General features: G+C 36.2%; 1 protein-coding gene across 4 annotated transcripts in view; it reads right to left on the minus strand.

The window, feature by feature from the left end:
• Positions 1-836: 836 nt before the first annotated feature.
• The window catches only part of Ca13 (carbonic anhydrase 13), a 34,220-nt gene continuing 17,301 nt past the window's right edge, over positions 837-17,755 (minus strand). For all 4 annotated transcript variants that reach the window (XM_047522650.1, XM_047522660.1, XM_047522669.1 and 1 more), the window contains one exon: positions 837-2,972. In XM_047522650.1, coding sequence (XP_047378606.1) covers positions 2,853-2,972 — 120 coding nt within the window. In that variant the 3' untranslated portion in view covers positions 837-2,852. The remainder of the gene's footprint in view (positions 2,973-17,755) is intronic.

Genomic DNA, 17,755 nt, shown 5'->3' on the forward strand with positions numbered 1-17,755 from the left:
TGGAGATTCCTCAGAAAGCTTGGAATGGAAACACCATTTGACCCAGCTATCCCACTCCTTGGCCTATACCCAAAGGACTTAAAATCAGCATACTACAGAGATACAGCCACATCAATGTTCATTGCTGCTCAATTCACCATAGCCAGATTGTGGAACCAACCTAGATGCCCTTCAGTTGATGAATGGATAAAGAAACTGTGGCATATTTATACAATGGAATATTACTCCGCAATGAAGAATGATAAAATTATGGCATTTGTAGGCAAATGGTCAAAATTGGAGAATATCATGCTAAGTGAGATAAGCCAATCTCAAAAAACTAAAGGACAAATGATCTCGCTGATAAGCGGATGAGGACATATAATGGGGGGTGGGAGGGGCTAGCATTAGGTTTAGGGTTAGGTTTAGAGTTAGGCTAAGGAGAGCAGTAAGAATGAAGGAAAGAAGGACTGTGTAGAGGGAAAAGAGGGGTGGGAGGGGTGGGAGGGGTGGGAGGGGTGGGGGGGGAGGGGAAAAATATAATAAACATCATTACCCTATGTAAACGTAAAAAAAATAAATAAATTAAAAAAAAAAAAAAAAAAATAATAGAACAATGTTAATCTCATGTCCGTTTTAGCTTTATTGTGATATGTAAGACAGTGCCTTTGTTCCTGTTCAGAGGAAACAAATACGCACTACAGTGTGAGGGATGGTGAGGAATCAGGACACAACTTACCTTAAAACAGTTGAGGGGGGAAATGTTTTTTTCTGGCACTGTGTTTGCAATGTTTCTGTGCAAAACTGTAATCTGATTCCATATATTGCATATACACAGGTCTGATACAATTGAAAGTTTTTTCATTTTTTTTTATTGTGGTTAAATCCAATTTATATTATAATACAAAATGCTTAACAAACACCAGAGATCTATACTACCATTTAAAACTCGAATTTTTGTAAAGGAAACAATATAGTAATTTTAAAACACATTTAAACCTTTTGCCTCTATAAGATGTAAAAATAAGCAGACAACCTTCAAGGAGATCGGAACTGTGCAGACTTTTTTAGACTATTAAGGCAACCTGTGGCATAGAACTGATGTAATACTGCAGCAGAAACAGTAAATTATGAAGTGGTAATTCTCACACAGTAATCACAATCCCTATCCTAAACACCATCCAGATACTGCAACTTACATTCTCTAAGAAAGCAGCCTTCTTTTCCTCACTAGGATGCTTCACAACATGTCTTTCCAAACTAAAGAAATGTCTTCCCATCCAACATGGGTACTTTTTAAACCATTTGAACTTCTAGTTATACTAATCAGGTTTAATAAATACTCCTTTCAGAAACAATTTTTGAGAGATAACATATTTCACTTTAATTTATAGTGGATTTCATCTCAAGCAGAGAGATAATCACAAAGACAGCAAAAAAATTTTAAACACATAATTTGTTAAATATTTACTGCATATTAATTCACAAAGCCTCATGATAGAGACAGTGAAAGGAAACAGTGACCAAGGTGCCAACTTTAATCTTCAGAAGCTCATCTTTTGCACCAGGAGACATCATGGGACACAATTTACTGATATTCACTTATTACATTAAGGAGAATATAACAATAATTTCAATTAATGAAATCTACATTCAGAGAAAGAGTCCTGAAACAAATCATCAAATCAAAGACACTCAGGCAAACTTCACTGAGAAGACAGAACTACGGCACGTGTTCAAGTCTTAAATGTGGCTATTAAGTTAATGCTTGGTGTCACTCTATAACAGAAAGGGCAAAGGGAACACTGCCCTCATCTTTCTGCAACAAAAGCAACCAAAATAAACATGAGATAAAAGGTTAAAATTAACATCAAATGCCATCTTACAAAATTACTTAATAGACTAATGGGTAGGTATAAATGGGAAAATGGGATTTGCCATGGAAATGGGTTGAAGGGTTTATGGACCAATGGTGTATTTTTATGAGACACAAATCATTTTTTCACTAATTGACCTAAAAATGACCCACAAAGGATTGTTCCCCACTCTATTGTCAAAACAGGGCAAAAGCAGGAAACCTGTTCATCATGCTCAGGGCTACTGTGTAATCTGTTTATTTCAAACCACAGTAATGCCATAAACTGGCAGACACTGCATCCTGTCAATTACTAGCTACTTCATTATTAACATTACCAAAAGAATATGATATGTGTATAATTGATTAAAGTATAAATCACTATTTATAGCCTTGGGAATCCCTCACCAAAACCATATGGCTATCTTTGCTCTGTGAAGTGGACACCTTGAGTAGATACATTCTACCCCCATAACTCTCATATCTTGCACTTTATTAAAAGTATCACATGAGAATCAGCAACACGATCATGGCAAATACTCACTTTAAAAGGGAATATCTACTTCTGATGAATAAACTACATTAAAACATTAACAGAATCACTTGTTTAGAAAAAGGTTTCACAATCCTATCATTCTGGAAATGATTTAAGTTTGCCATTAAACTTCACAGAGAAACTTGAGGAAGCGAGTCAGTCTATGGCAAGGTAGGATCTTCAGTACATTCTGAGCTTTATGAGGCCAGTCCATGTTTTTGAAAGACTGAAGCACATGTACCTCAGGGGTTTTATTAACATCAGACCGAGTTTATTATTTGGTTCCTCCATGCAAAACTGAAGCAGATGAGCCAAGTCAGTTTAATTAGAGAGATCTAGCTTTCTTCATGGTGTTGATGCTGATCATAAAATGGTACTCCTAGATTAAAATTCTAGAAAGAACCGTTAGTGGGGATTTTTGTGTTTAGTTTTGCTTGCTGTCTCTCTGCAGTCACACTTAGGGTCGTCCACTGGAGACCACTGCTAACAGAAAGAGGCTCTCACTTTGCGGCCCTTCAGAGGCTGGGGTGGACGGTGATTACTCAGCAAAAATGCCGCTGCTTCACCCTCCGCTGTACACAGGAGGCTGCGGAATTTGGCCAGCTGTTCAAGAAAAGAGAAGCATTAATTTCAGCATGAAAAGTCACACCAATGCCAACAAAATGCATAGAGAATTCAAGTAACGTAACCCTTCCTCCACCAGGAACTAAAGAGAATTTGCTAAGTTACGACATAAATGTCATAAAGAATTTTTCCATCAAATTCTCTTCCCTGCAAATACCTGTGTTCTGAAATTAAGTATACAATAATTCTTTATTTCAAGATCAAAGTAATAAGAGGAAATGACATTTAAAATGTGGTTTAAAGAGTATGCATTAGAAATCAGAGTATTTTTCTATGTATTCTCACATGCACGCAAGTGTGATGTGTTTTATTACAAAAATGGGCTCAATTATAAAGCTGTTTTGGAACCTTCTTTTTCCAACTAATAGATATCCTAGGTGTTTTTTGCAAATCAATAAACTTACATGTCTAATTGTAACCAATACAAAGCTCTATTGTAAGTTTGTTGCTCTGTAGTAAGTACATTTTGTAGAATTCTAACAATTTTGGGGTGGTTTAATATTATTTATTAAAATTTAACACAGGCCTATAGTAGTAAAATAAAGATAGGATAAGCTGATTAATTCTAGCTTCTCAAAAATGTTCACCAAAATTATACTGCAAAAACTTGTTTTTGGCATTTGTTTTATTGTTGGTGTTATTGTTGTTATGTTTTTGTTATGGCTTAGATTTGAAGTGTCCTGCAAAAGTTCATGGGTAAGACAGACAATGAAAGAAGATTTAGAGAGGAACTGATTGGGTCATGAGTACCTTAACCTAATCAGGGAATTAATCCCCTAATCAGGATTAACCGAGTGGTAACTATAGGCAAGTAGGGTGTGGTTGGAGGAGGTGGATCATTGGGGGTTGCCTTTGGGGTGTATATTTTGTCATAGTGAGGAGAGTTCTGTGTCTCTCCCTATCTTTCTCTCTCTCTCTCTCTCTCTCTCTCTCTCTCTCTCTCTCTCTCTCTCTCAATCTCTCTCTTTCCATTTCCTGATCATCATGTCTTGAGATGCTTCCCTCCAGCACACTCTTCCACCATGATGTTCTGCCTCACCTTGAGCCTTGAGGAATAGGGCCTGCTATCTATGGACTAAGACCTCTGAAACTGTGAGCCCCAAAATAAACTTTTCCTCCTCTGAAATTGTTCCTGTCAGGTCTGTTGGTCACAACAGCAAAAAAGCTGACTAAAATAGTTTTGATGAGGACAACTTGGTAAACTATTAGGAATGACAGCCTCCATTCTCTAAACTTCTTAGTTATCTAATCTCAGAGTCAAGAAAATTTGAATTAAGACACATCAATTGGGTTTCCATCATCTTCATTTACCTGTATATTTCACATACAGTATTAACCAGATGGGAGGCAGAGGGAAAGGTCTCTTCATAATAAATGGTACTGGTTTATAACCACGCTCTATGGAGCATAGGATCATCCATCATATGCACAAATCTCTGTGTTTTCACAAATAATATTCTGTGGTGTCCTTAAAGAGCCCAGATATGGGAAGGATGAAACACATAGCTACAGCTTATTATTACTCATAATTTCTATTACTCATATTACTATTACTCATAATTTCATTAGACTAGATCATTATACCTAAAACTAGATGGAACTTAAGAGAATGTCTGGTGAGGTCAAGTAGGAGAAGTCAATGAGATCTCATCCCTGGGAAGTCAAGTAGGAGAAGTCAATGAGATCTTATCCCTGGGAAGACCCCCAGTCTTCTGCAGATCATGAGAATCAGGTTCATGTGGAGGGGCTAATCCAGGCAGCTGTGAAAGCATACAGAGTCCCACATCAGAGTGCTGGTCTAGGGGCCACACACAGCACAGCCTGCCTCCCAGTGATACCACTGATTCCTCTGAAGACCTTGGCTCTATTTAAACACACATGACATTCAACTCCTCTGGCTCCCTACCTCTGCACCACTTTAGCCTCATTAGTTCAGAGCTGAATCTTACTTTAGATCTTTCTCTAACCAGCCTGTTCATTTGGAAGGAGAGCCCAAAACTGTCTCATCAAATCCTTTCCCTGTAAGACTCTTCCAATCACTTGATCAGCCAGATAGGACCTGTACCTGCTAACCCCTACTCGGATTCGCTTCTTTTGGGTCCTGTGTCCTCCATTGACTGGCCCCTACCAGTCTCATCCTCTCATGTAGCCACAGGCTTGTTCAGGCAAAGAACCTGCCCTTCTGTCACCAAGGCTAACTCAGCATCTACGCGTTCCTGGCAAGGAGTATCGCCAATTCTGCCTTGAGGCTGAGGTAGGTGTGACCTGTTTTGTTGGTTTACTTGGCTCTAAAACTGAAATCCCAGTTTTCTTATGTAGCAACCCCAGTAAGATGAAATACTCTTTTTCAAAGGTTCTGTAAATAATGCTATGTGCTCAGCCATGTGAAACAGAACACTCTTGCCTGCCAAAGTGGAGTAGCAATGAAAATAAGCTCTCCTATGGAACGTGGTGATCCAGGCACTGCTTTGCATCACATTAACCAATTAAATCTCCAAAACAATCCTATCAATAATATACTACCATCCTGCTTTATAGATAAGGAGCTTGAGAGCATTTCAATAAGTCATCTGGCAAATAAGCCATGAAATGACCACAGAAGCTTATTTCGATTTTATCTATTTTTCCCATTTCCCCCTAATATCTTCTTATTTACTTTGTACTGTGGAAACAAACATACACAAAGGCAGAAAAAATAGCAAACTGCCACAAATGTATCATCCAGCTTCCACTACCAATACACACCCAATTTTTCCACCCATGCTCCCACCCATTCTCTCCATGCCCTATCCTGCCCAAACTAGATTCCTTTGAAGCAAACTCCAAACATCATATTAGTTTAGTATAAACATATCAAAATATATCTCTAAAGCATGTGACATTCCTAGCATTTTAATAGGCACTATCAGCATGGTTTCTGAGCCTCGGACCACACACTTTCTATCAACCTTTCTAGATCTACCTATCTCTTTCACATGCAGATGCCACTCTAAGCCAGTTTGTGAAGGGTGATCCCAGACATCTGAATAAAAAGATTTGGGGGTAATTATTAAAACTTCAGATTCCTAGATCTTACCCCAGACCTCCAAATCAGAATTCCTAATAAGGCCCAAGTTCCACATTTTGCTAAGCTTCCCGAAGTGGACCTTGGATACACTAAGCTTTGCACACCACAGGTACAAAACTGCCAACATATTTTCTGCTTTTCTCTTTCCTGGTCTTATTTTTGATGTTCATCCTTAAAATTCCCTCCTTTCCTTTACTACCTGCACCCAGTGTCCATCTTTTAATCTCTTAAACATCTCGATACCACTTTTCCAAGAACTCTTTCCTAATTTCTCCACTGGAAAATAGTCTCTAATCTGAACTTCTATTACTTTTTGTAATGGTGGTCTTATGGTACCAAGCATAGCCCATTGTGTAATGGTTTTTCTGTAACTATTTTATGCCCTCTATTTGATTACAAATTCCCTAAGATAAGGGTCACTTTTTAAAACATTTTTAGTTGTAGATTGACACAATACCTTTAATTTATTTATTTATATGTGGTGCCAAGGATCGAACCCAGTGCCTCACATATTCTAGGCAAGCACTCTACCACTGAGTTACAACCACAGTCCAAGGGCCACTTTTTATCCATCTTTGTATCTCTTGTACCATTCCTTGCAAAGAACTGGCAACTAGTGAACAATTCTACGATTCTCTTGTACAGTCCACCACAATTTAGAACTTTAATTTCAAGCTAATGATATACTGTTTTATACATAAACTTAAAATTAATGTCAAAGTGACTGAATTATTTTCCCATCTCCTAAGTAATATGGCAATACAAAAGTAAAGGAAAAACAGGGCTGGGGAGATAGCTCAGGCAGTAAAGTACTTGCCTTGCAAGCACAAGGTCCTGGGTTCGATCCCCAGCACTGGAAAAAAAAAAAAAAAAGTAAAGGAAAAACATTCCTAGATCATTAATTATCATTAGTTGTAAAAAAAAATTTTTTACTATTAAAAAAGCACATTTGAGTTTTGCTTCTAGCTATTCAGACTAAGATCTTGCACACAGTCTCCTTGTACAAAGCTCTGGTAAGTTCTGGTTTCTCCAGTTTTTAGCCTGGAGCTGCATTCAGGAGCTGAATGCAATATGCCAGGCACACACAACCACAGTAGGGAGGATTGCAAGGAGAGAGCCAGAGAGGATTCTCGAATCTTTACCCACATCTCTGACTGATCCAGGAACCATGCATACACTAAACAGATTCCAAGCAGACCAGTTGAACTGAGACCACAGCTATGATGAAAGAAAAAAATCTGTACTTCTAGTTTAGCCAAGAAAACTGTCTGCTGAAACAAAAGAAGCAATACTCATCAGAGAAAAAGAACAGAATCCAGAATGTTCACAACTTAATGTTCATATCATCTAGAATACAGCAAAAAATTACTTAGCATATGAAGAATCAATAAAATGGAAAACATTCTTTTTTTTTTTTGGTGCTGGGGATCAAACTCAGGGCCTTGTGCTTACAAGGCAAGCACTCTACCGACTGAGCTATCTCCCCAGCCCCAGAAAACATTCTTAATGAAAGAAAAAGCAACAGAAGTCAACCCAAGATTAACCTGATGTTGGAACTCATAAGAATTTGAAAGTGGTTATTACAACTACTGGAGGGATATGTCAAGTGAAAGCATCTTTTTAATGCATGAAAAATCAGCAGAGTAATAAAAAGTTTTAGTAAGAAAATAAAAACAATAATGGAAAACCAAGTTGAAATTTTATTTTTGAAATAGTGTCTCACTATGTAGCCTAGTCTCAGGTTTGTGGGCTCAGGGTGATCCTCCCACTCAGTTTCCCAAGAGCTGAGACTACAGGCACATGCCTGACCAAATAGAAATTTTAGAACTAAAGATACAGTTGGATGGACTTAAAAGTCAAATTGACATGACAAAAAAAAAGAGCAAATAAATAGACATCAATAGAAAAATATTTATGATGAAAAGCAGAGATGTTTAGAAGTTTAGTTGAAAAATAGATCCTCAGGGACCTGCTAGATGATATTAAAAGGTCTAATGCAGTGTAATGAGAATATCAGAAAGAAAGAAGAGAATGAATGGGGACATCATACACCAAAATGAACCCAAAACAACCAAAGAAAACTGTAAGAGCTAAAACTATTACTTAAAGTCATAGGAAAAAGTTGTAGCTTATTCTTAGATAAAGATTCTTAAATAGTACAAACTTTAAAAGATAAGCTGATAAAATGTACATCATCAAGATTAAGAACTTTTGCTCTTCAAAAGACATCGTTAACAAAAACAAAAAGCAGTCATATACTTGGGAGAAAACTTGGGCAAAACATGCATTTGAGTATGAATGTACCACAGTGAATCCCATTTATATATATAATCATAATGAACTAAATAAAATAATAATATAATAATACAAGGGACATCAGTGGAGTAGAGACAGTGGATCAGGTAGAAAGAAGAGGGAAGGAAAAGGAAGGTACTGGGGAATAAGGTTGATCACATTTTGCTATGTGCATGTATGAACATAGCATAATGAATCCCACTATAATATATCATTATAATGCGCCAATTAAAAACATGCATTTGAGAAAGAATTTTTATCCAAACTATACAAAAAACTCTTGCAATTCTAGCGAGAAGATGAACAACCCAATTTAAAAATATGCAAGGAATCTGAACAGATACTTCACAAAAAAAAAACCACATGCAACGTCATATAAAAAAATGTTAATCACTAGACATCAGGCAAGTGAAAATTAAAAATCACATATAACAGCTAGAATAGCTCACTTAAAAAAACTGACAATACCAAATGCTCAAAGAGATATGGAGCAACTAGAAATCTTATAAATTGCAGATGGGAATGCAAGGTGGCACACCACTTAGGAAGTAAGATGTAAGTACCTTATAAAATCAAACACGCATGACTTAGAGACTCCAGTCCTAGGTACTGAACCAAGTCATAGAAAATGTGTCCACATAACTGTGTATGTGAATTGCTCTTAATATCCAAATATGGACCACTATTACTAATATATAACAGCTATAAACTAGAAACAACCCAAATTTCCATCATTTGCTGAAGAGATTTTTTAATGTGGTATAACCATACCATAAAATATAAATCAGCAATAAAAATAAAAGAAAGAGGTGAAACCTAAAAACATTATGCTAAGTAAAAGAAATCAAACACAAACATTTATTTACTGTATGATTCATTTAAATAAAATTCTAAAAAATACAAAATTCTAGTGATAGCATGCCAGTGGTTGCTTGGGGCTATGAAAGGAAGGGCCAAGAGATCTATTCTCTCTTGGTCTTAGTGATTGTTGCATGGTTGCATACAATCACCGAAATCAGCAACCACACGCTTAAAATTTGTGAGTTCTTTAATGTACAAATAATGTCATAATTTTAAAAAGGATTTTTTTAAAGGAGTATTTTGCACACTGAATTTGAGCAGCTGAGTATATCAATTCAAATGATTTAGGTATACTCAGAGACTCGGCAAGAAATGTCAGTTTTCCAAAGGAAATGACAGATACATTATTAAAAGTGTCAGAAAACAATATATCTCTTCACTGGCATGGCAGTTAAATCAAGAGTTTAATACTCATTTGGTGACGCTGAGGGATAAAAATGGATTTGAATCAAGAAACAGAAAATAAAAAAGCATCTAATTTTCCCTTTAGATCAAACAGTGACTTGGTAAGAAATAGCAATAGAAAAATCCTAGAAAAAAATTTAGTGTCAACTTAAGAGGATTTATTCTTCACAGCTAGTGACACTGTATGATGGAATTGGAAAGTGAATAAAATCAATATTTCTCAGTGACTTTAAAAAGAAAGAACTGCTGAAATCAAGATTAAAAATTACCTTTTGGAAAGTGATAACTCAGTGATACAAGATTTTTCAACTTAACTTATATAAAAGAGCTAAGAAACTAAATAATGTTACCAAACTGCATGTTTTCCATTTTTAAAATAAACTTTTTATTTTAGGACAATCTTACATTTATATAAATTCATGCAAGCTATTATAAATATTTCCATGTACCCAACACTAAATTTCCCCTAGTATTCACATTTTATATTAGTGTGGTACTTTCTCCATAATTAATGAGCAATATTAAATATATGTTATCTAATTTCCTTCCCTTATTCAGGTGTTTGTTGTTTTAATCTACTTTCTCTTTCAGAATCCCACTAAGGAAACATTACATTCAGTCACCCCCTCTCCTTAGACATCTCTTGGTTGTCTCTCAGACTTAGCTTGCTTTTGATGACCTTGACAGTTTTGAGGTGTCCTAATTAAATACTTGTAAAATTTTCCTGAGTTGGGCTTTGTTTGATATTTTTCTCATATTTAGAATGGGATTGGAGGTTTCAAATACCTTCTGATTCATTCTTTTAACTCTTAAAACCATCATCATATTACATAATATAACAATTTGAATCATTACCAAATAATTTTATCATTCTGGTTAAAAATCAAAATATATGAGGATCCAAGATGGTGGACTAGAGGGTGAATGCATCTCCCGTTGCTCCAGAACTCAGGATTCAAGAAGGGGAGGCATTAAGAGACTCAGACCAACAGAGAACCATGGGGTGAGTCTCTCCCACCAGGTGAACCTCTGCACGGGCGGCAGGCCCAGAAAGGGGCAGCTTCTCAGAGCAGGGCAGGGCAGCTAGAGTCTTCCCCAAGCAGCCCTGCTCCCTCCAGCGGCAGGCTCGATCTACAGCCAGCTTCTTGGAGCAGGACCACCCAGTGAGAGGATTTCCACGCAGAACCAGCCCCCAGCCCTGGACCGAGTAGCAGGCTAGGGGGCAACTTTCTTCGGAAGCACTGCATTATCAAGTTCCTCCAAGACTTCAGGCTATTGAAGGCTGGGAGATGATATACTGGAAATCTACAGGGACACTATAAGCCAATAGAGGAAATCTGCAATATCTCAGAGTCCCACTGATATCTGACCAATATAAGAAAACAAGGGAAGAAAGTGTCCCAAACAAACCTAGATACTAAATCAATAAAACTCAATAACAGCACAGCAGAAGAAATATCAGAAAGGGAGTTCAGAATGTACATAATTAAAACAATCAGGGAAGTAAACGAGGAGATGAAAGAGCAAATGCAGTCATTGAAGGATGAGATGAAAGAGCAAATGCAGGCATTAAATAACCACACTAATCAACAGTTAAAAGAGCAAATACAGGAAGCAAAAGATCATTTTAATAAAGAGTTAGAGATACTGAAAAAACAAACAAACAGAAATCCTTGAAATGAAGGAAACAATAAACTAAGTTAAAAACTCCATAGAAAGCATAACCAATAGGATAGAACACCTGGAAGACAGAACGTCAGACATTGAAGAAAAAATATTTAATCTTGAAAACAAAATTGACCAAACAGAGAAGACAGTAAGAAATCATGAACAGAATCTACAGGAATTATGGGATATCATGAAAAGGCCAAATTTAAGAATTATTGGGATTGAGGAAGGCTTAGAGAAACAAACCAAAGGAATGAACAATCTATTCAAAGAAATAATATCAGAAAATTTTCCAAATCTGAAGAATGAAATGGAAAACCAGGTACAAGAGGCTCATAGGACTCCAAATATACAAAATTACAACAGACCCACACCAAGGCACATTATTATGAAAATACCTAACATACAAAATAAAGACAGAATTTTAAAGACTGCAAGAGAAAAGAATCAAATTACATTCAGGGGGAAACCAATAAGAATATCGGCATTTTTCAATCCAGACCCTAAAAGCTAGAAGGGCCTGGAACAACATTTACCAAGCCCTGAAAGAAAATGAATGCCAACCAAGAATCTTATACCCAGCAAAACTTACTTTCAGATTTAATGATGAAATAAAATCCTTCCATGATAAACAAGAGCTACAAGAATTTACAAAAAGAAAGCTGGCATTACAGAACATTCTCAGCAAAATATTCCATGAGGAAGAGATGAAAAACAACGATGCAAATCAGCAATGGGAGGAACTAGCCTAAAGGAATAGCCAAATAAAGGAGAAACCAAATCATGTCAAAAAACAAAAATGAGTCAAATGACTGGAAATACAAATCATATCACAATAATAACCCTGAATGTTAATGGCCTGAACTCATCAATCAAAAGACATAGACTGGCATATTGGATTAAAAAGAAAAATCCAACAATATGCTACCTGAAAGAAACTCATCTCATAGAAAGAGATACTCACAGACTAAAGGTGAAAGGATGGGAAAAAAACATACCATGCACACGGACACAGCAAAAGAGCTGGAGTATCCATCCTCATTTCAGATAATGTGGACTTCAAGCCAAAACTAATCAGAAGGGATAAAGAAGGACATTACATACTGCTTAAGGGAAGCATAAATCAGCAAGACATAACAATCATAAATATCTATGCCCCAAACAGTGGCTCATCATGTACGTCAAACAAATCCTTCTCAATTCCAGAAATCAAATAGACTACAACACGATAATACTAGGCGATTTTAACACACCTCTCTCACCACTGGATAGATCTTCCAATTGAATAAAGAAACCATAGATCTCAATAACACAATCAACAATTTAGACTTAACCAACATATATAGAATATACCATCCAACAAAGAACAAATACACTTTCTTCTCTGTAGCACATGGATCCTTCTCTAAAATAGACCATATTTTATGCCACAAAGCTACTGTTAGCAAATACAAGAAGATAGAGATACTACCTTGTATTCTATCAGATCATAATGGATTGAAATTAGAAATAAATGACAGAATAAAAAACAGAAACTTCTCCAACACTTGGAGATTAAATAATACACTATTATATGATGAATGGATAACAGAAGACATAAGGAGGGAAATAAAAAAATTCTTAAAAAGTAAACGAGAACAAAGACACATCATATCAAAATCTCTGGGACACTATGAAAGCAGTACTTAGAGGAAAATTTATTTCATGGAGCGCATTCAACAAAAGAAGTAAAAATCAACAAATAAATGACTTAACACTACAGTTCAAAGCCCTAGAAAAAGAAGAGCAGACCAACACCAAAGGTAGTAGAAGACAGGAAATAGTGAAAATCAGAGCTAAAAATCAACAAAATTGAAACAAAAGAAACAATCAAAAACATTAACAAAATAAAGAGTTGGTTCTTGGAAAAATAAACAAAAGTGATAAACCCTTAGCCACACTAACAAAGAGAAAGAGGGAGAAAACTCAAATTACTACAATTCAGAATGAACAAGGAAATATCACTACAGACACGAGTGAAATACAAAACATAATTAGAAACTATTTTGAATATCTATACTCCAACAAAACAGAAAACCTCGAAGACATCAACAAGTCTCTAGAGACATATGAATTACCTAATCTGAACCAGGAGAACATATACAACTTAAATAAATCAATTTCAAGCAATGAAATAGAAGAATCATCAAAAGCCTACCAACAAAGAAAAGTCGGGGACCAGATGGGTTCTCAGCCGAGTTCTACAAAACCTTTAAAGAAGAGCTCATTCCAATACTCCTCAAAGTATTCCATGAAATAGAAGAGGAGGGAACCCTCCCAAACTCATTCTATGAAGCCAATATCACCCTGATACCTAAACCAGACAGAGACACATCAAGGAAAGAAAATTTCAGACCAATATCCTTAATGAACATTGACGCAAAAATTCTCAACAAAATTTTAGCAAATCGCATCCAAAAATATATTAAAAAGATAGTGCACCACGATCAAGTGGGTTTTATCCCACGGATGCAAGGTTGATTCAACATCAGGAAATCAATAAATGTCATTCACCATATCAACAGACTTAAAGTCGAGAATCACATGATTATTTCGATAGATGCAGAAAAAGCATTTGATAAAATACTGCATCCCTTCATGCTCAAAATACTAGAAAAAATAGGGATAGTGGGAACATTCTTTAACATTGTAAAGACCATCTACACTAAGCCCATGGCCAATATCATTCTAAATGGTGAAAACCTGAAAGCATTCCCCTAAAAACTGGAAAAAGGCAGGGATGCCCTCTTTCACCACTTCTATTCAACATCGTCCTTGAAACTCTAGCCAGAGCAATTAGACAAACCAAAGAAATTAAAGGGATATGAATAGGAAAAGAAGAACTCAAACTATCCCTGTTTGCTGATGACATGATTATATATTTAGAGGAACCGGGAAATTCCATCAGAAAACTTTTAGAACTCGTAAGTGAATTCAGTAAAATAGCAGGTTACAAGATCAATGCTCATAAATCCAATGCATTTTTATACATAAGTGATGAATTTTCAGAAAGAGAATTTAGGAAAACTACCCCATTCACAATAGCTTTGAAAAAAATAAAATACTTGGGAATCAGTCTAACAAAAGAGGTGAAAGACCTCTACAATGAGGACTACAGAACACTAAAGAAAGAAATTAAAGAAAACCTTAGAAGATGGAAAGATCTCCCATGTTCTTGGATAGGAAGAATTAATATTGTCAAAATGGCCATACTACCTAAAGTGCTATACAGATTCAATGCAATTCCAATTAAAATCCCAATGACGTACCTTACAGAAATAGAGCAAGCAATCATGAAATTCATCTGGAAGAATAAGAAACCCAGACTAGCTAAAGCAATCCCTAGCAGGAAGAGTGAAGCAGCGGGTATCGCAATACCAGATCTTCAACTCTACTACAAAGCAATAGTAACAAAAATGGCATGGTATTGGTACCAAAATACACAGGTAGATCAATGGTACAGAATACAGGACACGAACACGAACCCAAATAAATACAATTTTCTCATACTAGATAAAGGTGCCAAAAATATGCAATGGGGAAAAGATAGCCTCTTCAACAAATGGTGCTGGGAAAACTGGAAATCCATTTGCAACAGAATGAAATTAAATCCCTATCTCTCACCCTGCACAAAACTCAACTCATAATGCATCAAGGACCTCGGAATCAGAACAGAGACCCTGCATCTTATAGAAGAAAAAGTAGATCCAAATCTTAAACATGTTGGCTTAGGATCAGACTTGCTTAACAGGACTCCCATAGCACAAGAAATAAAAGCAAGAATCAACAACTGGGATAGATTCAAACTAAAAAGCTTTCTCTCAGCAAAGGAAACTCTCAGTAATGTGAAGAGAGAGCCTACAGCGTGGGAGAAAATCTTTGCCACTCATACTTCAGATAAAGCACTAATTTCCAGAATATATAAAGAACTCAAAAAACTCTACACCAAGAACACAAATAATCCAATCAGCAAATGGGCTAAGGAAATGAACAGACACTTCACAGAAGATGTATAAGCAATCAACAAATACGTGAAAAAATGTTCAACACCTCTAGTAATAAGAGAAATGCAAATCAAAACTACCCTAAGATTCCATCTCACCCCAATTAGAATGGCGATTACCAAGAACACAAGCAACAATAGTTGTTGGCGAGGAGGTGGGGAAAAACGTACACTCATACATTGCTGGTGGGATTGCAAATTAGTGCAGCCACTCTGGAAAGCAGTATGGAGACTCCTTAGAAAACTTGGAATGGACCCACCATTTGACCCAGCTATCCCACTCCTTGGCCTATACCCAAAGGACTTAAAATCAGCATACTACAGAGATACAGCCACATCAATGTTCATGGTTGCTCAATTCACAATAGCCAGATTGTGGAACCAACCTAGATGTCCTTCAATTGATGAATGGACAAAGAAACTGTGGTATATATATATATATATATACAATGGAATATTACTAGCCATAAAGAATGACAAAATTATGGCATTTGCAGGCAAATGGATGAAATTGGAGAATATCATGCTAAGTGAGATAAGCCAATCTCAAAAAACCAAAGGACCAATGATCTCACCGATAAGCGGATGATGACACATATCCACTTATCGGTGAGATCATTCATTCTTTGGAGGGGGCAAGAATGGAGAAAGGAAGGACTGTATAGAGGGAAAAGAGGGGTGGGAGGGGAAGGGGGAGGGAAAAAATAACAGACTGAATCAAACAACATTACCCTATGTAAATTTATGATTACACAAATGGTATGCCTTGACTCCATGTACAGAGAAACAACATGTATCCCATTTGTTTACCATAAAAAAGAGGAAAAAAAATCAAATTATATGAAAATTCTCCTGCTATAGTTAATGTTTCAAAATGAATTAACAATTACACTAGAGCTCTACTATGAAGCTGTTTTTTAATAGCTTCCTATATACTCTCCTACATAAAAACCACATCAATAATATTAATTTAATGAGCCTCAATTAAGACAGTCATGAATCCATAGCCAGGTGGTTATAATTTCTAAATTTGCAGGGAGTTGTTTTCAATAAGTTTAATTGTATTCTTTTTAAGGAATTATGTATTTTGATATATTCTCTTCTAAATCACTAGTGTATTGAAAAATTAAAAATAAGAATCAACAAAAAAGTATTTCCCAAGTTTTTAAAAAAAATATTTCGTTATCAATGGACCTTTATTTTTTACTTATTTGGATGTAGTGCTGAGAATCAAACCCATGCTAGGCAAGTGCTCTACCACTGAGCCACAACCTCAGTCTCTTTCCAAGTGTTTTTAAGGAAATAGAGATAGCCTTGAAATATGAAGGAAATTACAAGCCCCTTGTTTTAAATACTTTCATGTTATAATTAACACTTATTATTAAACTTTTAAATTTAATAAAAGAATGTAAAAGTAAGCAGTTTAACATTTCAAGGGGAGAGAAATAAGCTCCTTTAATAAGGCCACTAAATCAGCAGTAGGTCATTTTTCTCATGACACAATGATGAAAAAATTTCACAGAAATTTTCATGTCAATCAAGGTCTGGATTCTATCCAGACTTCTATAAAATGTTTTAACATGTATACTCCAAGGTATTATTTGTCTATAATCTTAAAGATGAGGTCAATGAGGAAGAACATCCAACAGGAAGTTAGATGTGTTCCCAAAGGGAAATGTTGCCTACAAAGATCCGGGTGAAGGTGAACCAGTCCTAGTATGACAGGGTGCGTGTTGGAATAAACAGCTAGGTAGGGGAGCAAGCCAGGAACAGGAAGGAGTATTTAATTAGCTGCAAAAATAAAATAAACTATGTTCTACTAAAATACTGTAGAACCTAATTCAAAAATGACAACAAAAATAAAAATCCACGAAGGAGACAGATCCCAGAACACACATTAGTTACACCGGTAAAGCTCCAGTGATTTCTGGGTACTAATGGTATCCTGAGTCTGGACGAATGTTTGGCCTTATGTGGGTGCCCAGTAAGCATTTAACAGAAAGATGAAGGGCTGGGTCATAACTCAGCTGTCACATGCTTGCCTAGCATGCCCAAGGTCCTGGGTTTGATTCCCAGCATTGCAAATATTTAATTAATTAAAGAAAAATGAGTGAGTAAATGTTTTCACAGGAAGGGTATAGCCTCAGAAAATGCTTAGAAGCCCTTCTGGCAGCCCTACCAAAGTTTTGTTAACAAAAAATAAAAACCACCTTTTTTTTTTTTTTTTTTTTTTTTTTTTTTGTAGTTCTGAGGATTGAATCCAGGGCCTCACACTTGCTAGGTAAGCACCATACCACTGAGCTACAGTAGTCCCTCTTGAATTCTTAAGTGGACCATAAGACCACTTCTTAAACTTAGCAGGCACACATTTCTAAGCACACTTCTCAGTGTTCACTCTGAAATCTGTGGAAGAAGCAGTGTAGG

Source organism: Sciurus carolinensis, chromosome 1, assembly GCF_902686445.1.
Source record: "Sciurus carolinensis chromosome 1, mSciCar1.2, whole genome shotgun sequence".
Classification (NCBI taxonomy): Eukaryota; Metazoa; Chordata; class Mammalia; order Rodentia; family Sciuridae; genus Sciurus; species Sciurus carolinensis.